This window comes from Bufo bufo, chromosome 1, assembly GCF_905171765.1.
Source record: "Bufo bufo chromosome 1, aBufBuf1.1, whole genome shotgun sequence".
Taxonomy (NCBI): Eukaryota; Metazoa; Chordata; class Amphibia; order Anura; family Bufonidae; genus Bufo; species Bufo bufo.
Window position 1 is genome coordinate 121905115 of NC_053389.1, and position 23670 is coordinate 121928784.

General features: G+C 44.3%; 1 protein-coding gene across 2 annotated transcripts in view; it reads right to left on the reverse strand.

Moving 5' to 3' along the window:
* VPS13D (vacuolar protein sorting 13 homolog D) overlaps positions 1–23670 on the reverse strand; it is a 351123-nt gene that overhangs the window by 147867 nt on the left and 179586 nt on the right. For both annotated transcript variants that reach the window (XM_040429067.1, XM_040429073.1), the window contains 8 exons: positions 23307–23517; positions 21572–21819; positions 20102–20293; positions 19386–19512; positions 18165–18307; positions 17726–17856; positions 17461–17636; positions 16311–16434 (listed from right to left, as the gene is read on the reverse strand). In XM_040429067.1, the coding sequence (XP_040285001.1) occupies positions 16311–16434; positions 17461–17636; positions 17726–17856; positions 18165–18307; positions 19386–19512; positions 20102–20293; positions 21572–21819; positions 23307–23517 (1352 nt within the window). The remainder of the gene's footprint in view (positions 1–16310; positions 16435–17460; positions 17637–17725; positions 17857–18164; positions 18308–19385; positions 19513–20101; positions 20294–21571; positions 21820–23306; positions 23518–23670) is intronic.

The following is a 23670-nucleotide window of genomic DNA, read 5'->3' on the forward strand; positions in this document are numbered from 1 at the left end:
AGGGACAGGAAGACCCATTCCCCGGAAGGACAGCCAGAGAGCATCTGAATACGCAGAGGCTCCGGCTGGGCAGAAGAAAAAACAGCCCAGGGAATATAAGTCACGGCTTAGGAGACTTCAGAAGAAGTGGAGAGCACACAGAATATCCACAAGATGGACAAGAATGAAGACAAGTCAGTCACCAGAAGAAACAAAGACACTGCGGAAGATACAGGAGAGAGAAACATAGCCTGGATCCAGAACACTTCTAAGGAAGTGATGCCCATGGGTCAGAACCCCAGAAAAAAAAACACCCTAGAGCCATCAACAGTCACAGCATGGTGTGAGAAGATAAAAGGAAACCACTCAGTGGAATATTGATTGGAAGAAGACGAACTGAAAATGGCGTCTGGATATAAAGAGCTAGAGAACTGCAGATGTGACAAAACTTGCCCCCCATGGGGGAAGAAGTAGGGGCAGGGCCGGCGTTTCCATAGAGGCAAGGGGGGGCAATTGCCCCCGGGCCCCCGAGTCCTTAGGGGCCCCCCCGCAACTAACTTTAGGCAGGCAAGACAGTCAGTGTCACACGGAGATGAGCGCTTCAGAGGCCGGCGCAGGCGGCGCGATGACGTAATTGCGCCGCCTGATCCCTGAGCCATACAGCGCGGGACACAGGCCGGAAGAGGCCTGCATCGCATCGCTGCCAGGGAGGTAAGTATAAGTGTTTTTTTCTTTCTGTACAATACTGGTGGCTACTGGCAAATGATAGGGGGCCCTATGGCTACTGGCACATGATAGGGGGGGGGGGCTATGGCTACTGGCACATGATAGGGGGGCCCTATGGCTACTGGCACATGATAGGGAGGGGCCTATGGCTACTGGCACATGATAGGGGGGGCCCTATAGCTACTGCCACATGATAGGGGGGGCCGCCTATAGCTACTGGCACATGATAGGGGGGGCGCCTATGGCTACTGGCACATGATGGGGGGGCCGCCTATGGCTACTGGCACATGATAGGGGGGGGCCGCCTATGGCTACTGGCACATGATAGGGGGGGGCCGCCTATAGCTACTGGCACATGATTGGGGGGGGGGGGGGGGCGCCTATGGCTACTGGCACATGATAGGGGGGGCGCCTATGGCTACTGGCACATGATAGGGGGGGGCGCTTATGTCTACTGGCACATGATAGGGGGGGGGGCCGCCTATGGCTACTGGCACATGTTGATGGGGGGCTCAGGCTACTGGCACATGATAGGGGGGCCCTCTGGCTACTGGCACATGATGGGGGGGGGGGCCGCCTATGGCTACTGGCACATGATGGGTGGCTCAGGCTACTGGCACATGATTGGGGGGCATCTAAGAGGGCACATTTTACTGGCACATTATTGGGGGACATCTATGGGGGCACTTCTTACTGGCACATTATTGGTGGCACTACTGAGGCCACAAAGAACGGTTATTTTATATGGGGGCTCTGTATAGGGGCATTTTATACTGGGACACATTATGGTGGGTACTATGGGGAAGGTGGGAGAGGAGTACTATGGGGTCATCTACGGGGGGCACTGAGAAGGGGTATTTTATGCTTACAAATTATGGGGGACACTGAGGGCATCTACTGGCGCACTATATATCGGGCATTTTATACTGGTACATTATGGGGGGCACTAGGGGGGAGAGGAGCACTATGGGGGCATTTACTGGGGTCACTATATAGGGGTATTTTATACTGGCACATTATGGAGGCACTATGAGGACATTAGCTCAACTGGGGGAATTACAAGGGGGTATTTTTTGCACTGTCACATTATAAGGAGAATTATTTCTACTGGGGGGGGCATTATGGTGGGCGTTATTACTCCCCCATGGTATGACCCCCTAGTAGCAGCACCAGCCTCTCCCTGCTCTGCTATCCCTCTGCCCCTTCTCCAAATTCTTATTATGAAATCTTTCTCATTAGGATTAAACACAACATCAGCTCCGCCGAGCCCCCGGCCAAAGTGTTGAAGTGGTGTCCGAGATCCCCAAGGGCCAAGCCAAGTAACTGTAAGTTTTCATATGAAATATGTTTATGTTATACACATATAGCCTACACTGTGCCACACAATATACAGTATACCTCTACACTGTGCCCCAAAATATACAGTTTCTTCTGTAAAAGTCATCAAGTGTCATGGGGGGGGAGGGGGGACCTTATTGTTTTTCGCCCCAGGGCCCCATTTCACCTAGAACCGGCCCTGAGTAGGGGTGCCAGAAGGCAAGGCCCCAAACACCATACCAGGCTGCCAGAAGAGAAGAAAACTCCAGCGGGACATTGACAAACAAGTCAGGGCTAGAGAACCTGGATGTCAGGCATGAACATGGTCCGCAAGAAAAAATTCTTAAAGGGAGTGAAGAAACTTAATGGGAACAAGGAGGTGGAACTGACCAAAATCCAGGAAAAAAATTGGGGAGTAACCTGGTAGGAAAAGAGTGTCCTCCAGGATCAAAAACAGCCCCTTCAGACCTACGGCCAAGGGGTTTGCTGCATAAGAGTGTTCCCCAAGGAGAGCGCCAATGTGGTAAGTAGAGGCATGTAGAGGAGGACCAAGAACAAGAGAGGAGAGAAGCCATCAGATACTCCATGGAAGGCTGCCTGAACTAGCAGACCTAAGCGGAAGCAGAAGAAGAAAAAACCTAGGGGAAAGGGACAATATGAAGGGTGTGTAAACTCATCAGACACTGTCGACCGCCACTGCGGAACAACCCCGCCTAAAAAAGAAGAGAATGGGGTTATCAGAGGAATGGACAAAACGGCCAGACAGGAACCAGAGATGGTATAAATACTGTGCCAGGAAGGGAGTGTGGACACTGAACGCCACGAAGTCTCAGAAAAAAACTGGTAACAGAACCAATACCACCCGCGCAGGCACTCCACAGCAGAAAGGGGGCATACGAGAACCCAATGGCTATGATAACTGGCCGAGCAGGGACAAAACAGTATGTGGGGGAAGTGCAACTACTCGCCCTGCAGAAGGGGAGAGTAGAAGAGGCCGATGCGGCTCAGTAGAGAACCAGCACTTAGGGGTGAGAACAAGGGCAGTATGAACGCTCTACCTGGTGAGGGGAGCAATGCAGATGACTCACATACGCAAACTGAAAAAGTGCATACCCAAACTCCAGAAATCGGTAGGTTATACCAGGTACAGAAAACCGTACTAATGCCCACCAGAAGTGAGCAAACCAATCAGCTGCAGCATGTCATGGTATGGGCAGATGACAGCGCCATAAGGAATAAAAGTACCTGTCAGCCAGCGCCTCACGTACACCATACATACAATGCCTGGTGGGACTACCGCACCCAGTGATGGCAGAACATAAGCACAGTGCCACCTGTGGGAGAAGGAAATGTAGGCACAATCACAATTACAGCTAGCGAGAAGGTTCCACCTGTAGAAGGATAAATGCTTTGTAGATACCGCAGGAAATGCCAGGGCCGATACTCCACATGGAGGAAGGGGATGCGGTAAAAACCATAGATGCGATGACTCCCGCCCATGCGTCATGTAAGCCGCATTTGAAGGATAAACACAAATACTCCCCCTTGGAAGGGGTCACACATACTGTTTGTCCCTGCTCGGCCAGTTATCATAGCCATTGGGTTCTCGTATGTCCCCTTTCTGCTGCGGAGTGCATGCACGGGTGGTATTGGCTCTGTTACCATTTTTTTTCTGGGACTTCGTGGCGTTCGGTGTTCACACTCCCTTCCTGGAGCAGTATTTATACCATGTCTAGTTCCTGTCTGGCCGTTTTGTCCATTCCTCCGATAACCCCATTCTGTTCTTTTTTAGGCGGGGTTGTTCCGCAGTGGTGGTCGACAGTGTCTGATGAGTTTACACAATGAGTCTGATGAGTCCCTTCTGTTGATAGACGGAGCACGCTGCGTGCAGGCTCACATTACTGACAGCCAGGGACTGTAAGTAAATGATTAAAGCCAGGTCCTCCCCAGCAGCTGATAACAGTGCCTGGGCTGTGTGCACTTCTCCCTGTCCCTGCGCTTGGCAGACGCTCCCTCACTTAGCAGAGCTGGAGAATGCAGAGTTGGAGCAGCGCACACCAGGGAAGGCAGATCTGCCATCTGCTCAGTGTATAAATGAAAGCAACATGTGGTAAGAGGACCCCTTTGTGCAGCAGGAGATTAACCCTTTAGGGGGGAGGGCTCTGGTTACTGACACTTTTGGGAGGCTATTGTTCCTGGCTAGTGAGGGCAGGCGGGATTAGCCTCAGGGTGAGGGCAGTGGCGGCCATCTTAACTGAATAGTGAAATTGCAGTTTTATGCAGGCTGAATCTTATTAAATATGGGGTAAGTCAGTCTAATAGAAACTGATTCTGGAATATCATGTTATTAGTAACTACATATATGAAAATTGAAATTAGGGTCTAAATGTGACAGTTATCCTTTAAGCCATGGAACAGGAGTTGCCATATAATCTATAGCCAGTGCAAAGGCTGCCTCATAGGGGGGGGGGTGGGGGGAGGCCATAGCAACAACTATGGCCTCTAGGGCCAGAGGAGAGGCTCCACCTGAAAATGAGGTCAAACAACAGTAGCCACCATGAAATTGGTGCTAGAGTAATACTCCACCTGAGAAGCAGGAAACTGGCAATGAATGCAGATGTTTCCCCTACTGACGGAGTGTGGACGTCGAGCTTGCTAATGACAATCAACAAAATTAGAATGCTCCTCACAGGAACTCAAGGCACGAGGAAAGGTATGTGGTGTGTGAACAGCCTGTTAGCTACAGGCCTGCCTGGAAGACGGAGGCTGCCACGTAGGTGCCCGACACCAATCCAAATCTGAAGAAGGGGATAGTGTGAAGCTGTCACAGTATCCAGTAGTAGTGCCAAAATACCACCTATGATGGGGAATACGGCGATTGCAGGGACGAGTCTAGCAAATAGGCTAACCATGGTACAGTATGCAATGCGACAAGGAAGAAATGAGAGTAGTCGCGGTAGTCCATGTTCAAGCAATTACTCCACCTAAGAAAGGCGGATAATGCGATAGGATGGACAGCTTCCAGAGATAGTGAATCACTCCGCTGATGGAAGAGGGGAACCGACAAGATGTACAGGGTCCACTGGTAGTGTAAGCACTACTGGTTGTGCAACTACTCCGCCAACGGAAGGAGGGTAATGCTATTGTTCTGCAACTAATCCACCTATAGGAGGAGGAAATCCGACAGAAGATATGCAGGATTAGTGCAATTACTCCGCCTGCGGAGGGGGTAATGCAACAGGACGTATGGTATACGGTGGAAGTGCAAATACACTGCCTAAGGAAGGAGGGTAATGCTACAGGATGTATAGGATCCAACGGGAGGTGCAAATACCTTGCCTATGAAAAGAGAGTAATGATACAAAATGAATAGTATCGAATGATACAAGGAGGTTAATGCTACAGGCTGTACAGTACCCAGTGGTGGAGCTATTACTCTGCCTATGGAAAGAGAATAATGGTATGGACTGTACGGTACCCAATAGAAGTGCTATTAACCTGTCTATGGCAGAATGATAATGCTATAGGCTGTACAGTATCCAGTGGTAGTACAAGTACTCCGCCTATGAAAGGAGGGTAATGCTACAGGCTGTACAATATTTAGTGGTAGTACAAGTACTCTGCCTATGAAAGGAGGGTAATGCTATAGGATGTACAGTATCCAGTGGTAGTACAAGTACTCCGCCTATGAAAGGAGGGTAATGCTATAGGATGTACAGTATCCAGTGGTAGTACAAGTACTCCGCCTATGAAAGGAGGGTAATGCTACAGGCTGTACAATATTTAGTGGTAGTACAAGTACTCTGCCTATGAAAGGAGGGTAATGCTATAGGATGTACAGTATCCAGTGGTAGTACAAGTACTCTGCCTATGAAAGGAGGGTAATGCTATAGGATGTACAGTATCCAGTGGTAGTACAAGTACTCCGCCTATGAAAGGAGGGTAATGCTATAGGATGTACAGTATCCAGTGGTAGTACAAGTACTCTGCCTATGAAAGGAGGGTAATGCTATAGGATGTACAGTATCCAGTGGTAGTACAAGTACTCTGCCTATGAAAGGAGGGTAATGCTATAGGATGTACAGTATCCAGTGGTAGTACAAGTACTCTGCCTATGAAAGGAGGGTAATGCTATAGGATGTACAGTATCCAGTGGTAGTACAAGTACTCTGCCTATGAAAGGAGGGTAATGCTATAGGATGTACAGTATCCAGTGGTAGTACAAGTACTCCGCCTTAATGCTATGAGCTGTACAAGATCTACTGTTCCTCCTGGTCTTCCAGAGGTGGGAAATGAGCAGCGGCTTGAGGACTCAGCCGCCCCCCCCCCCCAAGTGTGGGAAAACAGGTTGTGAGAGCCCACCTGTAGCCCCAACCTGAAAAATAAAAAAGGAAAAAGCTTTGGCAGACCTGCAGAAAAAAATGTCTGCCTCCTACGGACATTTAGCTAAAACTGATTTGCTTACTGTCTGCAGGAGGGATATAGCTGAGAGGAGGAGCTAACACTTTTTTGCTTAGTGTCGCCTCCTAGTGGCAGCAGCTGTACTCATGGTCTTCTGTGTCCCCCAATAATGCGAGCGAGAAATGTCTGTTGATTACATAGGATTGCAACCAGAAGATCCAAAACAAAAGCATTCCTGGGGTTGTAGCACCAGATAAAGAACCATAAATTGGAAACTACTGTCCTAATATATAATATACAGTGCATTCGGGAAATCTTCAGACCCTTTCACTTTTTTCACACTTTGTTACGTTGCGGCCTTGTGCTAAAATTAAGATAAAAAAATTCCACCCATCATTCTGCACTCAGTACCGCATAATGACAAAGTGAAAACAGAATGTTCAAAAGCTTTGCTAATTTATTGAAAAGGAAAAACGAAAATCTTGCATTAACATAAGTATTCAGACCCTTCACTCTGGACTTAGTTCAAGCACCTTTGCCAGTGATTACAGCCTCCAGTCTTCTTGGGTATGATGGCACAAGGTTTAAACACCTGGATTTGGGATGTTCTGCCTTCTCTGCAGATCCTCTCAAGCTCTGTCAACTTGGATAGGGACCATTGGTGAACAGACATTTCTGGGCCATTCACAGAGATGTCCCTAATCCCTCCTGTGTTGGCTTGTGTGCTGCTTAGGGTCACTGTCTTGTTGATAACAAAATTAAAGAGCAAGGTATAATAGGTACACGTCCCTAAGTATAATAATAGAACAAATATTAATAAAGAGGAAGTTAAAATGGAGCAAAAATAATAAATATTTTATTAGTGCTAATAATGGAAAGGGGTGAAAACCTATGTTAATAATAAACACTAAGACTAAATCGTCTATCCAGATTGATGTAACCTCATCATGCATTAACAGTGACACTACCTACTATGGTATATAGGAGGACCACTGTAGGTATCATATGCAGATAAACGGACTGATATGTGTAACTAAAACCACCGCACTAGTGATCGGATGTGGTGCTCCGAACGGCAGGGTGCTGCCTATAGAATTAATATGTGCTAGTGGAATGGATACTACAAGTGTGGTATATCCTCTGGGAGATGTAACTATATCTAATACCCCAGACCAATAAAGGAGATATCACACAAAGCAAAGAAAATGGACTGACCAGTGACAGGCGTTTCACTGGGCAGTGACGGTTAGTGAGAGGAGCGGCCGTGCACGGTGCCGACTCTCAAACACTAGCCCCCATGTAGGTGAGTAGACAACGCAGAAAAATGCTGGTGTTGGTTAAGATACACTCCAACAACCAGCAGATCTGCACACACTGAGCTACGGCTCTACGCGTTTCTGTGCAGCTAGTTAGTGCACTTCATCAGAAGCACCTAAACTGCCTAAGGCCGATACCATAAACTTGGAATCGGCGTGCTACATGAGAATGTTATTAAGTAGCACCGAATCCTGGTGTGGGAGACAGTGTGCTGCTTGTTACAAACATAGCCTCGGCTCTGTAATGGCCGCGAAGCGGCCAGACAGGCGCCGTGATTTAAAGGGCAAACACCACGCCCCCATGAACACACCTCCTGTCGGCAGCCAATCCACCAGATGAATCATTCATACTGGGCTGAGGAATAGGGATGTGTCCCGGAGGTCAGCGCACAAGCGCTGCGTCGTAACAATGTATCAGGGAATCATGAGCGGCCTTATATATGAACAGGCAGCAGTCCTGAGAGAGCAAAATAGGAGAACCTAAAACTAAGCAAACAGTAGCGAATCTACAGTGATAAAGACGGTATAGAAGTGGCAACTGGCAAAATATATGAAGTACAGGCAATGATCAGCTGTAAATAAACATAGAGTAATATAGTCTTATCACTCATCGGTCGAAAAGGAGAAAGTCTACAATTGCCCATATAGAGAAAATAATGTAGCCTCTCCAAAGCATATATAACTCTAGGTAACAGACATACCCAGTAGCATATAAGACTACACATATAATAAATACCACTACCCACAAGTACATGTCATCTAACAAAGACAAATATGAAGAGATATGATACTAATAACCAGGGGCAATGAGTACCCATAATGTTCTTAAATGGATACTAACCGCATCAGATAAATGGAACATAGGAAATGGCATCATTGAGACCATTGGGTTTAATGGTCCCCAGCCTAAAGATCCATTGTGCCTCCTTTTGTAGGAGAATGCGGTCAAGATCTCCTCCTCGCGGTGTTCTCTTCACAATGTCAATGCCCTGAAATTTAATAAAGGAAGCATTGCCACTGTGGCATTCAACCACATGGCGGGCGATTGGTGTATCTTGGGATTTATTGATATCAGACACATGTTCCCCTATACGCCGTCTTAGCTCCCGTATCCGTTTACCGACATATTTCAGGCCACATTTACATGTCATTAAATAGACCACGCCAGTCGTTTTGCAATTCACAAATGGTCTAATAAAAAACGTTCTGTCAGATACATTACCGATGAATGATTTGTTCTTATTTATGTAGCCACAGAACTTACAACTACCACAAGGAAAAGTTCCTGAAACAGGATTGTATAACCAGGTATGTTGTTTAGGACTCTGATACATACTTTGAACTAAGATGTCACGTAAGTTCTGGCTACGACGGAAAGTGATTGCTGGTTTGTCAGGGATAAGGTGACCAATATCCGTATCGGATCTGAGAATATCCCAATGTTCTGATAGTACGTGACGTACTTGGTCATGGGCACTATCGAATGTTCCAATGATCCGCACACGATCGACACAAATGTGAAGAATTAGGGATAGATCTGCATGATCTCCCAGATGTGCAAACTTTGACAGATTTATACTCTGAAGCCTTACGGAATCCTGGTGAGGGCCCATTTACGGACTTGCGACCTCCCTCCAAAAAGATGCCCCCTTTAAATGACAATATACCTATTGACATTTTTGTTTCGGTGGTGACCAACAAGCTCTGCCAGTTGGATATACACCAGGGCAGTGCAGACAATTTAGGTTGGCCCGAAAGGGAAGCTTTGAAAAAACTACAGATGGATAAAGAACTGGTTATCAAACCATCTGACAAAGGGGGGAATATTGTGGTGTTGGGACATGAGAAATACCATCAGATGTGTCTTAACATCCTTAGTGACCAATCCACATATAGAAAACTCCCATCAGATCCCACAGTGGGGTTTAGACTCGAATTACGAGATATCCTAATGAAGGCTTTGGTCAATAAATTTATTGACAAAGCTGAATTTGCTTTCATGCTCCCTGACTATCCTGTTCTGGCCACCCTGTACAGCCTACCCAAAATACATAAAGGCTATGACCCACTGAAAGGCAGGCCAATTGTTTCTGGTACCGGCAGTCTCACTGCAAATATCAGTACATATGTGGATACCATTTTGAGACCTTTTGTTACCAGCCAGCCGTCCTATGTTAGAGACACCATGGATGTGCTAGCAAGGCTAAATGGTATCCAATGTGATAAAGGTACCAAGCTGGCCAGTTTAGATGTTGAGGCCCTCCACAGCTCTATTCCTCATCATTTGGGCTGTAGAGCGGTCCTCTCATTCCTACAACAGAGGGGTAAACATCTGTTGGGTCATAATGCATTCATTATGGAGCTTCTTGAGTTAATTTTGACACATAATGTGTTCTTATTTGACAGGAAGATTTTCCACCAGCTCAGGGGAGTCGCGATGGGTAGTCCTTGTGCCCCTACTTTTGCGAACCTCTTCCTGGGCTGGTGGGAAAGAGAACTGTTTTTTTCAGATGACATGGAACACTTTACTGGAGCTATCCCCCTGTGGATCAGATACATTGATGATGTGCTGATCCTCTGGGGGGCCAGCACCACTTTGTTCCATGAATTTGTGGCAGCTTTGAATAACAACGAGTTGGGTTTATTTTTTACCTCTGAAATTAATGAGAGTCAGATCTCGTTCTTGGATTTGACCATTGCACTCAATACTTCTGGTGATATTGTAACCAGTATGTATAGAAAATCTACTGCTACAAACAGTTTACTAAGATGGGAGAGTGGTCATCCTAAAGCTCTCAAAAGAGGTATCCCTAAGGGGCAATATTTAAGAGCCCGTAGGAATTGCTCCCAACTGTCGGATTTCAGAAAAGCTGCTGTTGACCTTCAAGATAGATTTCTATCTCGAGGATATCCATCCCAACTACTCAAACAAGCTTACCAACATTCTTTGAGTTTGAATAGAGATTCACTACTATCTCCCAAATTAAATCCACAAGGGATGGATAATGTGTGGATCATTAGAACATTCGATAGTGCCCATGACCAAGTACGTCACATACTATCAGAACATTGGGATATTCTCAGATCCGATACGGATATTGGTCACCTTATCCCTGACAAACCAGCAATCACTTTCCGTCGTAGCCAGAACTTACGTGACATCTTAGTTCACAGTATGTATCAGAGTCCTAAACAGCATACCTGGTTATACAATCCTGTTTCAGGAACTTTTCCTTGTGGTAGTTGTAAGTTCTGTGGCTACATCAATAAGAACAAATCATTTATCGGTAATGTATCTGACAGAACGTTTTTTATTAGACCATTTGTGAATTGTAAAACGACTGGCGTGGTCTATTTAATGACATGTAAATGTGGCCTGAAATATGTTGATAAAACGATACGGGAGCTAAGACGGCGTATAGGGGAACATGTGTCTGATATCAATAAATCCCAAGATACACTGATCGCCCGCCATGTGGTTGAATGCCACAGTGGCAATGCTTCCTTTATTACATTTCAGGGCATTGACATTGTGAAGAGAACACCGCGAGGAGGAGATCTTGACCGCATTCTCCTACAAAAGGAGGCACAATGGATCTTTAGGCTGGGGACCATTAAACCCAATGGTCTCAATGATGCCATTTCCTATGTTCCATTTATCTGATGCGGTTAGTATCCATTTAAGAACATTATGGGTACTCCTTGCCCCTGGTTATTAGTATCATATCTCTTCATATTTGTCTTTGTTAGATGACATGTACTTGTGGGTAGTGGTATTTATTATATGTGTAGTCTTATATGCTACTGGGTATGTCTGTTACCTAGAGTTATATATGTAATAGAATAATGAGCGAGCACTCATACACTTGGCAACCAGATTGACATATGCAGAAAATATTTATTAATCCCCATAAAATACAAGTAATAAAATTTATAAGAACAATGTAGCAATAATATACAACATTACAGTCACATATATTGTGGTAGATATGATCGATACTATATTCAATAAAAATATATTATATATGTGTCGATAAATTCAATAATATATATCACTCCAAAAAACTTCAAGTATATGCTGTTATTTGGGAAAGAGGGGGTATTATCTTCTAGCGCTCTATCCCAATTTGGGAAACTGAATGTCACTGAAAATGTTGTAGGTGTATTCACTGGGAGCGCAATATGTTCATAAAGTGTCCACAGGAATCCTGATAATGTGAAAAGTCTCTTATAGTATATCCTTTTAAGGTCGATATGAGCTTTGAATTGAAGAAAACTTTAAATCGATATTTGGCTTACCGTCTAGTGTCTGCTGTCTCCCTATTGCTTCAATGGAGCTTTAAATATTTGCCGGCTTATTCAGTCGCTCCATACAGCAAGCTGGTTTAAATTTCGCGGGAGTTCCAAAGATCGCGGGAGTTGCCACTCTGTTCCGCAATTTCCTTTGGTGCAGCTTTCGACGATAAGAATAGTTAATCCTTTACTGTAGAGATTTTCTTCTGTATGGCCATACAGTATTATCGGAGGCTTTTCAATGCAGGTACATCACTTATTTCACCATACGCGTTACGGGTAGATTCACTCTCCCTTCCTCACTGACTCTACCCGTAACGCGTATGGTGAAACAAGTGATGTACCTGCATTGAAAAGCCTCCGATAATATTGTATGGCCATACAGAAGAAAATCTCTACAGTAAAGGATTAACTATTCTTATCGTCGAAAGCTGCACCGAAGGAAATTGCGGAACAGAGTGGCAACTCCCGCGATCTTTGGAACTCCCGCAAAATTTAAACCAGCTTGCTGTATGGAGCGACTGAATAAGCCGGCAAATATTTAAAGCTCCATTGAAGCAATAGGGAGACAGCAGACACTAGACGGTAAGCCAAATATCGATTTAAAGTTTTCTTCAATCCAAAGCTCATATCGACCATAAAAGGATATACTATAAGAGACTTTTCACATTATCAGGATTCCTGTGGACACTTTATGAACATATTGCGCTCCCAGTGAATACACCTACAGCATTTTCAGTGACATTCAGTTTCCCAAATTGGGATAGAGCGCTAGAAGATAATACCCCCTCTTTCCCAAATAACAGCATATACTTGAAGTTTTTTGGTGAGATATATATTATTGAATTTATCGACACTATTGAGTGGTATCGAATATTTCAACATTGAATTTTCTACCATTCAATTTATCGAATATTTCTATCGAATATATTTTTATTGAATATAGTATCGATCATATCTACCACATTATATATGTGACTGTAATGTTGTATATTATTGCTACATTGTAATTATAAATTTTATTACTTGTATTTTATGGGGATTTAATAAATATTTTCTGCATATGTCAATCTGGTTGCTAAGTGTATGAGTGCTCGCTCATTTTCCTATTACTACATTTGCCTTTTAAGAGAGGGTGGGGTGATTCCCTCTATATGAGCTTGCAGCACCATACCTTAACTACTTGCTAGTGAGCCACCACAACCTACCACTATTTAGAGTTATATATGCTTTGGAGAGGCTACATTATTTTCTCTATATGGGCAATTGTAGACTTTCTCCTTTTTGACCGATGAGTGATAAGACTATATTACTCTATGTTTATTTACAGCTGATCATTGCCTGTACTTCATATATTTTGCCAGTTGCCACTTCTATACCGTCTTTATCACTGAAGATTCGCTACTGTTTGCTTAGTTTTAGGTTCTCCTATTTTGCTCTCTCAGGACTGCTGCCTGTTCATATATAAGGCCGCTGATGATTCCCTGATACATTGTTACGACGCAGCGCTTGTGCGCTGACCTCCGGGCCTCCGGGACACATCCCTATTCCTCAGCCCAGTATGAATGATTCATCTGGTGGATTGGCTGCCGACAGGAGGTGTGTTCATGGGGGCGTGGTGTTTGCCCTTTAAATCACGGCGCCTGTCTGGCCGCTTCGCGGCCATTACAGAGCCGAGGCTATGTTTGTAACAAGCAGCACACTGTCTCCCACACCAGGATTCGGTGCTACTTAATAACATTCTCATGTAGCACGCCGATTCCAAGTTTATGGTATCGGCCTTAGGCAGTTTAGGTGCTCCTCATGAAGTGCACTAACTAGCTGCACAGAAACGCGTAGAGCCGTAGCTCAGTGTGTGCAGATCTGCTGGTTGTTGGAGTGTATCTTCACCAACACCAGCATTTTTCTGCGTTGTCTACTCACCTACATGGGGGCTAGTGTTTGAGAGTCGGCACCGTGCACGGCCGCTCCTCTCACTAACCGTCACTGCCCAGTGAAACGCCTGTCACTGGTCAGTCCATTTTCTTTGCTTTGTGTGATATCTCCTTTATTGGTCTGGGGTATTAGATATAGTTACATCTCCCAGAGGATATACCACACTTGTAGTATCCATTCCACTAGCACATATTAATTCTATAGGCAGCACCCTGCCGTTCGGAGCACCACATCCGATCACTAGTGCGGTGGTTTTAGTTACACATATCAGTCCGTTTATCTGCATATGATACCTACAGTGGTCCTCCTATATACCATAGTAGGTAGTGTCACTGTTAATGCATGATGAGGTTACATCAATCTGGATAGACGGTTTAGTCTTAGTGTTTATTATTAACATAGGTTTTCACCCCTTTCCATTATTAGCACTAATAAAATATTTATTATTTTTGCTCCATTTTAACATCCTCTTTATTAATATTTGTTCTGTCACTGTCTTGTTGGACAGTAAACCTTAGGCCCAGACCAGTCTGAGGTCCAGAGAACTCTGGATCAGGTTTTCATTAAGGATATCTATGTACTTTGCTCCATTCAGCTTTCCCTCAACCCTGACCAGTCTCCCTGTCCCAGCTGCTGAAAACTCAGCATGCTTCATTGTTGCGATGATATTGGGCAGATGATGAGCAGTGTCTGGTCTCCTGACCTGATGCTTAGAATTGAGGCCAAATGTTCAATCTTGGTTTCATCAGACCAGAGAACTTTTTTTCTCACAGTCTGAGAGTCCTTTAGATGCTTTGCAAACTCCAGACGGGCTTTCATGTGTCTTTTACTGAGTCATAAAGCCTAGATTGGTGGAGTGCTGATGGTTGACCTTCTGGAAGTGTCTCTCATCTGCACACAAGATATTTGGAGTGACCATTAGCCCCTCTCCCCTTATTACTTAGTTTGGTGGGCATCCAGCCGTAGGAAGAGTCCTGGTTCTTCTAAACTTATTCCATTTAAAGGATAACTGTCACATTTAGACCCTAATTTCAATTTTCATATATGTAGTTACTAATAACATGATATTCCAGAATCAGTTACTATTAGACTGACTTACCCCATATTTAATCAGATTCAGCCCTTAGCAACCAGTCTGCATAAAACTGCAATCTCACTATTCAGTTAAGATGGCCGCCACTGCCCTCACCCTGAGGCTAATCCCGCCTGCCCTCACTAGCCAGTAACAATAGCCCCCCAAAAGTGTCAGTAACCAGTGCCCTCCCCCCTAAAGGGTTAATCTCCTGCAGCACAAAGGGGTCCTCTTACCACATGTTGCTTTCATTTATACACTGAGCAGACGGCAGATCTCCCTTCCCTGTTGTGCGCTGGTTCAACTCTGCATTCTCCAGCTCTGCTGAGTCAGGGAGCGTCTGCCAAGCGCAGGGACAGGGAGAAGTGCACACAGCCCAGGCACTGTTATCAGCTGCTGGGGAGGACCTGGCTTTAATCATTTACTTACAGTCCCAGGCTGTCAGTAATGTGACCTTGCACGCAGCCTGCTTCTGCGTCCTCCGTCCTTACAGATAGACGTCCTTACAGATAGACGGACCATGCCTAGCAACCCTATTTTAAGCACAGGTAAAAGTAGGCAGTACAGGGAACAAAACTGTGGAATTAAGGGGTAATTGAATACACAGTGAAAAGTTGAAATAGGGCCACCAAGGTGATATTAATCACCACAATCCAATACGCCAAAAAAAAAATATATGACAGTTCTACTTTAAGAATTATGGAGGCCACTGTGCTCTTGGGGACTTTCAGTGGAGCAGATTTTTTCCCCCTTCTCACAATCCTGACCCAGAGCTCTACAGGCAGTTCTTTTCTCCTCATGGCTTGGTTTTTGCTCTGATCTGCATTGTAAGCTGTGAGACTTTATATAGACAGGGTTGTGTCTTTCAAATCTTGTGCAATCAACTGAATTTTTACAAGTCGACTCCAATAAAGGTGTAGAAACATCTCAAAGATAATCAAGAGAAATGGGAGCTAAATGTCAAGTGTCATGGCAAAGGGTCTGAATACTTATGTCCATGCAGAGTTATTATTTTATTAAATTTGCAAACATTTTTAAAATTCTGTTTTCACTTTCTCATTATGGGGTATTGAGTGCAGATTGATGTGAGAAAATGATTTCTTTATTTTAGCACAAGGCCACAACATAACAAAATGTAAAAAAGTGATCAGGTTTGAAGACTTTCTGAATTCATTGCAGGTTCACCACAAATAATATAACATTAAATGAAAACTGCTGAATATTTTACATTGTATTTTAACTTTCACAAAATGTAATATTTCCGGCTTTACCTTTGAGAAATTATCCACTCGAAATGGGGGAGGCATTTCATCGGTGTTACTAAATGAGACACGGTACGTGGCGCCTTGCAGTGTAATTTCCACTCTCAAAAAGTAACATTTTCCAAGTGTATCCCTAAGATAGAATACATAAATGTTTGATAAGCTGAAAGCTAATAACTGAACCATGTGTATATCTATTAACGATTACAATCTATGCAAAATAATTACAGACTTTGCATCCGTTTTCTGCACCCTGTGCATGTGACTGCAAGGTATTAGACCCACTACAAGCGCTTTGCATAGGATGGGGACACATTGTATGAGGCCCCTTTCAGACGAGCGAGTGTTTCGCTGCGGACTCGCAGTGAGGCACTGGCCTGATCTCCCAGCACTGCCGGGGTCACATAGTATTATATTGATTTATGATGCTATGTAACCCTTACAGTTCTGGAATGTATTGGACAACACTGACATAATGCTGCCAGTGTTATCCAATATATTCCGGAACTGTAAGGGTTACATTGCATCATAAATCAATATAATACTATGTGACCCCGGCAGTGCTGGGAGTTCAGGCCGGTTGCCTTGCTAAGAGTTCACATCGCCCGCTCGTCTGAAAGGGGCCTAACTATGGATGCGACTGGCGGGCACCTTCACACATTGTGAACTTTCATGTGCCATTATCATGGACATCGTTAATTACACAGTAATGCCTTGTTTAGACTGTCCCACTGTTGGACAGATTATTGGGAACGAACGTTTCTGCCAATGCTTGTTCCCAATAATATGCCCATGCAGAGATGCCACAGATTACCCGATCTCTGCTTGCAAACACCTCAATTATTTCTAGGCACTCAAAAACAATGCAGCTGTATGAGGAGGTATGAAGGCAGACGCCATCGCTCGTCCTCCATTAAGGAGCAGGCAATTGCTGGGAAGGATTGTTACTCATAAGTGCAGTGTAAATGGGCCTATTAGTGAAAACTATGGTCAATGTTGGATCCTGTGTTACCTGTAATAAACTGTAATAATTAAAGATTTGATCAGGCATACACTATTCAGTCACAAATGATGAAGTCACATCTGGTAACATCAAATGTTGATCTATTCATTAGATGACATAAATCAAACAAACATTCATTCCTTCATTGATATTTACCTCATATTGATATGAAATGAGTTATTCTTATTAACCTCAAAGCCACCGGACCACGTGCAGTTGGAAACTTCCATTAACCGCACACACAGTAACTGGTCATAATCATTTCTTGGCCAATGGAACACAACACTTGACCCAGGAAGAGTTGAGATATAACCATCAGGGTTGTTGGTGCCCTAGAGAGAGCAGACACTCATCAGACCCAGTTGTTGGGTATGTCTGAGGCATATAACAGAAATGTCAGCATTTTTCTACAAACACTTACCTGGCCTCTTGCAAACTCCCTCTGTGCAAAGGCAAGTTTGTGACTTGATTTGTTGATTAATAGGTATCGAGGAGCAAAGGTGACCATACAAGTATCTATGTACCTTCCCCTGCCTTTCTTAACATCAATACCTAGAAGAGAAGGCATAACTTAAGAAGTCATGTAACAAAACCTTTTAATTAGGGGTGAAGGGTAAAGGGAAAAAAAACAAACAGAAAAGACCAGAAGGTAAAGATGAAGAAAACCAAGGGGGAAAAGGTGACGAAAGCCAGGAGAGACTGAGTAATGACAAGTGGAAAAAGGGAACATATAGGAGGAAGAGGAATTGAGTAATGACAAGGTAAATGGTGCCAGCTAATCCAAGTATAGGTAAGTAAGAACAGTAAGTTGCATACATACCAGAAGTGCTAGGACAGAGTAATCTTGCTGTCTTTCTTACCTATATTGTAGATCAGGCCTGGACGGTTCCCTTGCTGGATCACTTTCAAAGCTCGTACTCCACTGCCTCCATCAAGCGAAAATGCCTGACACCAACCTGGAATTCCATCTGGATGGATGCCTTTTCCAACTCTCATTGTGCAACTACGGATTGAAACCAAACCAGTTAAAAGAGAACCAAACTCCCCACAGTAGAATGCCAGTCAATCCCTTACTGGTATATACTTTCCTCAAAGTCTCCTACCAATACAGCAGTCTAAGGCTTCTTTCACATTAGCGTTAGGCTTGTCCGGCAGGGGTACAGCCTGCCGGACAACCCTAACGCTAATGTGAGAGAAGCCTAAGTGACTACACTGAGTGTACCGGACCGTCCTAGTGGCTGGCCTTGAGGGAGTTGTCCGAGATAATTAAACCAGTAGAATATCTTAAACTAAAAAGCCACGTGACACTCATCCGCTTGTTAAGAAACAGCAGCGGTGACGTGCCTGGATAAGGCATGTGACCACTGCTGCCAATTACTGTTCTGGTATCTACAGCTGAGGACAGTGATTGGCTGCAGCGGTCACATCTTGTGTCCTGGCCCGTCACCAACCTTGTAACCTAAAGAGAGATGTGGCTACATTCGGAGCTTCCCCAATGCAACCAAGTACTGGCCTCAGCTGTAGATTAGCTGAAGACTGTAATTGGCTGCAGTGGTCATGTACTTTTATCGAGGCATGACTCCACTATTTGTCTACAAACAGCACAAGAAGGACCGGACCAGAGCTGCAAGAACAGCACTGGAGAAGTGGGTGAGTATCACTTGTTTTTTTATTTGAAGCTATTCTAGGGGGTTGTCTGAAATTTAGAATTATCTCGGACAACCCCTTTAAACATTATGTACTGCCCACTAATGACGAAATTTGAATGAGGGAAAAAAAGCTAAAACTAAAACATAGAAACAAATCTTGATATCCCCCATCAGCGTCTTCTTCTACTGACACTAAGATCAAACCTATTAGCTTGGTGCCTGTATGCCGAGTATAGCGTGTGAAGGAGGAACCAGGTTTTTTTTTTTGTGCGAGCGTCCTAGTAGCACCAACTTACACCCATGGTTTCCTGTGCCCCCGAATGTACAAGGAAATATTTTGCATATATTTGCAAGACATAAAAGAGAAAGAAGCAATTAATTTGAATTAATGTCATTTAAAAAGATTGCAGTTTTGGTGCACAATTCACTTACAGGTTTGGAAGCTCCTTATCTGCGTAACAGAATAAGAGTGGACTAAGACTTCTAGCAAGTTCATGTTCTTCAAACTGGCCGGCAGCGTCTGTTTTGGCGTTGTCCTGTCTGAAAATCAATGGCAAACCTACCAACATAACCAGGAGTCTGTAAGTACCTCGAAGTGTTAATTATAAAATGTCAAATATGTCAAACAGATCTGCTGCTGAAGATAGTATGGACTGTGGCATATGGTTTCCATGACTAGGAATTGTATGCTATAGACTACAGCAGGACACAGACATACTTGGACTAGGACTAGATAATAAAAAAAAATTATAATAAAATAAAATAATAAGATAGTAATCATGTGGCTTTAGCACTGTATAACTAGTGGACACCACTGGTAGCTGGCGCCTGTTTCCATTGATTTATTGAAAGTAGTCTTTCTTGCTGTTTACTGATAGTATCATTCAGTATTTGTGGTCTATGATAGGCATGTGTTGTTGGTACAGTGTCATTACAGGTTTGGTCCACCAGGTGTCCCCACAGCCCTCTCTAGAGCACTAAAGATGCACCAAAAATGCAATAAATAATGCTGCTATAGTCTTTTCTCCTAGGGATAATTATTACTTGTAGAGTAATAATGTACAGTAAATATACTAAAGGACATCATGAAATGAATGCTGCATTTTCTGACAACAAACATATAACTGGTAAATGACGTCATCACCAACCTGTTTTATTAATCAGCCAGTAAGGAGCTGAAATAAATATCTTCAAGGAGCCCTCTGCCCTGCACGTGATGCGTATAGTGAGGTTCAGCTGTCTCTTGTTGGCATCGTAAAGTCGCATCCGAACCATATAGTTCTGAGTACCAGGTGGGATCAACAGCTCTTTGCAATGCTGAAAATTTTCCACCGCGATTCCTATTAAAATATGAGACGCAAGAGACGCTGTAAAGACGTAACTAATGCCAAAAGTCAAAGATCTGCAGAACCTCTGTGGATCTTCTCCCTTTATACTATAGACCTCTCTCCTTCCTACTTCACAGACAGGAAGTTCTCATTGTCTGCCATGTGGTGAATACAGTGGAGCTGCAGCCCGGTCACAGTCACCGTTTCTAGAAGCCAGATAGCTCTCATTACACTTCACTGCTTGGCTTCTTCAGCATGAGAACAGGACTTATTTGCTTGCAAGTTCCCCTCTACAGGTAAAGATGGCTTGTAATCAGGGTGCATTCCCAATATCTGTCCAATCAGACCTAGAGTTGGGTTAGGCATCTTTCTTTATCACACACCATCTATTCATCTCTCTAAGGCAGCAGTAATGTAAGTCACTCTAAGGTATGCTCTCCCCCATATTAAAAATTACGTGGTGTGTACCCTGCAAATGAACAAGCGAATAAACAGCAAACAGTGGCTATTTTTTAAAACTTCAATTTACATACTAAGGGGCATATTCTAAGCGGTTTTTAAGTGGATAATTGGAGGAATGTATATACATGGTCTGCAAGCACCAGGAATGGTCTGGTTTGGTTGCAATGTGTGAGAATAATTATACTACTGTTATTGAACCAAGGTGCTCTACATGGGCACACAAGGAAGCACCATGGACAGCTCTGAAAGTGGATTTACACATACCAATAATTGGCCATATTATCGGGAACGACCGTTCCTGCAAACGCTCATTCCCGCCAATCACCCGATGAACGAGCGTTCATCGAGTAATCCTGTGGCTTGTGCAGGCAGCACCAATTGTTTCTGGGCAGCAGATCGTGTGGTCTAAACAGCAATCTGCTGCCCAGAAACAATGATTCTGTAGTGATCCCTCGGCTTCATACGGTGAAGGAGCTCTCCTTCAATGAGTAAGCAACTGACCGTCAGGAAGGAACACTTCATTCCAGACAACCATCGGCCTGTGTGACCATGCCTTAAGGCCAGGTTCTAACAGCCGTATTTTGGTCGGTATTTTGCTTCTGCATTGTAAAATGAGTGGTCCCAAAACAAGAGGTACACATCTTTCCATTATAGTTTTTCCTGTGAGGTTCCACTCCATTCTTTGAATTACAAATACTGACGCAAAAATAATGACCCAAATATGCCAATGTCAAAGTGTCCTTGTGGACTTCAGACTACTTCACACCACTGTGTTTTATTTTACAGGACGGTCCTATAAGTGAAAAGGATAGTAGTAAGAGAGCTCACCAAGTTCAAAGTTCTGGGATGTGTCAGCCGTGTGCAGGGCCATCTCTTTCCCAGATTTTAAAGTTCCTTTAAGTGGCGAACCTTTGACATAAAAGTTTAGCTCACATGGCAGAAGGTTGCAGATGACTACAGTGGGCAGCAGGAAGATGGTATGGCCTGGCTGTCTGTAGATTTGTTTAGCACTGTCTGAAAAGATATTGGACGGCATGTAATCTGGATAGTTTTCTTTCCTCAAAGCCACACAGAACCTGAAAAAAAATTGAAGGAAACAAATAATGCACTTGACAAATCAGAATCTTACAGGGTACCTATCGGTTTAACTTGTTTTTGTAGAAATCAGTAGCGCATATTTCTTATTAAAGGGGTATTCCCATAACAGGCAATGGGGGCATATCACTGGTATATGCCCCCTTTATCTGAAAGGTGCGGGTCCCACCTTTGGAACCCTGTGCCGAGAACAAAGCGGGCAGAGCGGTGGTTGGAGGACCCGGGGTCCGGCCACCGCCAAGCGCTCTCCCCACCGCTCCTATTCATTTCTATGGGGCCGATGGAAATAGCAGAGCCAGTGCTCGGGCTCGGCTATTTTTAGCAGCCCTATAGAAATGAATGGAGGGCGGCTGCGCATACACAGTGCGCCCTCCACCACCTTTCCCTGCTCACCTCTGGGACCCACACCTATCAGACAATGGGGGCCTATCCTAGCGATATGCCCCCATTGTCTGTTAAGGGAAAACCGCTTTAATGTGTTGTCCCCATTTTCGTACCTGTGTTGTCCCCATTTTCGTACCTGTATGCCCCCTGTAAGTTTAGAAACCTGCACAGTCCACAAAAAGATGTACATTAACAGAGTAAGGAGTAAACTAGCGTGAGGGGGAGGAGGGGGGTGTAGATGCAGCTTCTCTCCATGTTAACTGTAAGGGCTGTATTACACTGGCTGATAATCGTTAACGAGCGTTCATAGAAAAGCTTGTTAGCAATGATCTGGCTGTGTAATACAGCCCTTAAAGTGACGCTGATTACCCGATGAACAAGCAAACGCTCGTTCATCGCACAATCAAGATGTTTTAGCATGCTAAAAAATCATTTGCCGGTGGCAGATCAGGCCATCTAATCCAATCTGCTGCCCAGAAACAATGCAGCTCTATGAAGACGAGCGATCGCAACAGCCACGGAAGTGCAGCACTCTCTTCCACTGAACGAGCAGCTGACTGTCGGGAAGGAACGCTTCAGGGGCAGAAGTGGGGAGATATCTGATTCAGAGTGCTGTGCACAATATGGGATGTGTGGGCTGGAAGAAACAGCACCAAAGCAAAGATCACACCATGGAGAAAATAACTGTAAAAGGCCCATTAGAAAAACATCCTGCCTTTACAGTTCATCTCACCCAAGCTTTTTAGTCAACCGTGGGCACTGAAGAGATGGGAAATATTTGATTCTGCTGAAAATGCCAAAAGGTAGGAAGGAAATAAGGATCATAAAAATCTAAAAATTGTACCAAAACATAAAATGTGGTAATACTGTGGCGCTTCAAGCATGCTTCATCTAGCTGTATACATAGCTTGCTAGCTATATCATGAAGAGATGTGGAAAGCATGGCCAACCGAAACAGGTATAGGGCTCATTACAATATATCAGCGTGCTCTCCTGTAGCAAAACATGAGCTTTCCATTCAAAGAAAGCAAGCAGAGATCCTGTGAGGAACTGACCTACAAATATTGCTCCCACTTATTGCTACCTGAAATATCTGCTGTTCTCTGTATCCATGGAGTGACACTCTCGTTTACTGCTTGAAACTTCCCCGGTCTTTGTAACGTTCGTCCAGTGGATGGGTGTTTTACAGAAGAACACTCCCATCCCTCGGGGTCGAGCCTGCAGTCTCCAGGATGTGAGATGTAATGGAACGGCAAACGAATCTCCGGGCATCACAGCAGGGAGGATCACTGGCTCTGCAAATACACAAAAGTAACGGATGACACAGGGGGCCACTAAATTGCTGCCATAGTTAATTTTGTCATTTCTGCCAATGCAGCAGCCATGACTTTTTTTTTTTTTTTTCACTGATGTGGCTGTATGAGCCCTTGTTTTTATGCTGAGAAATT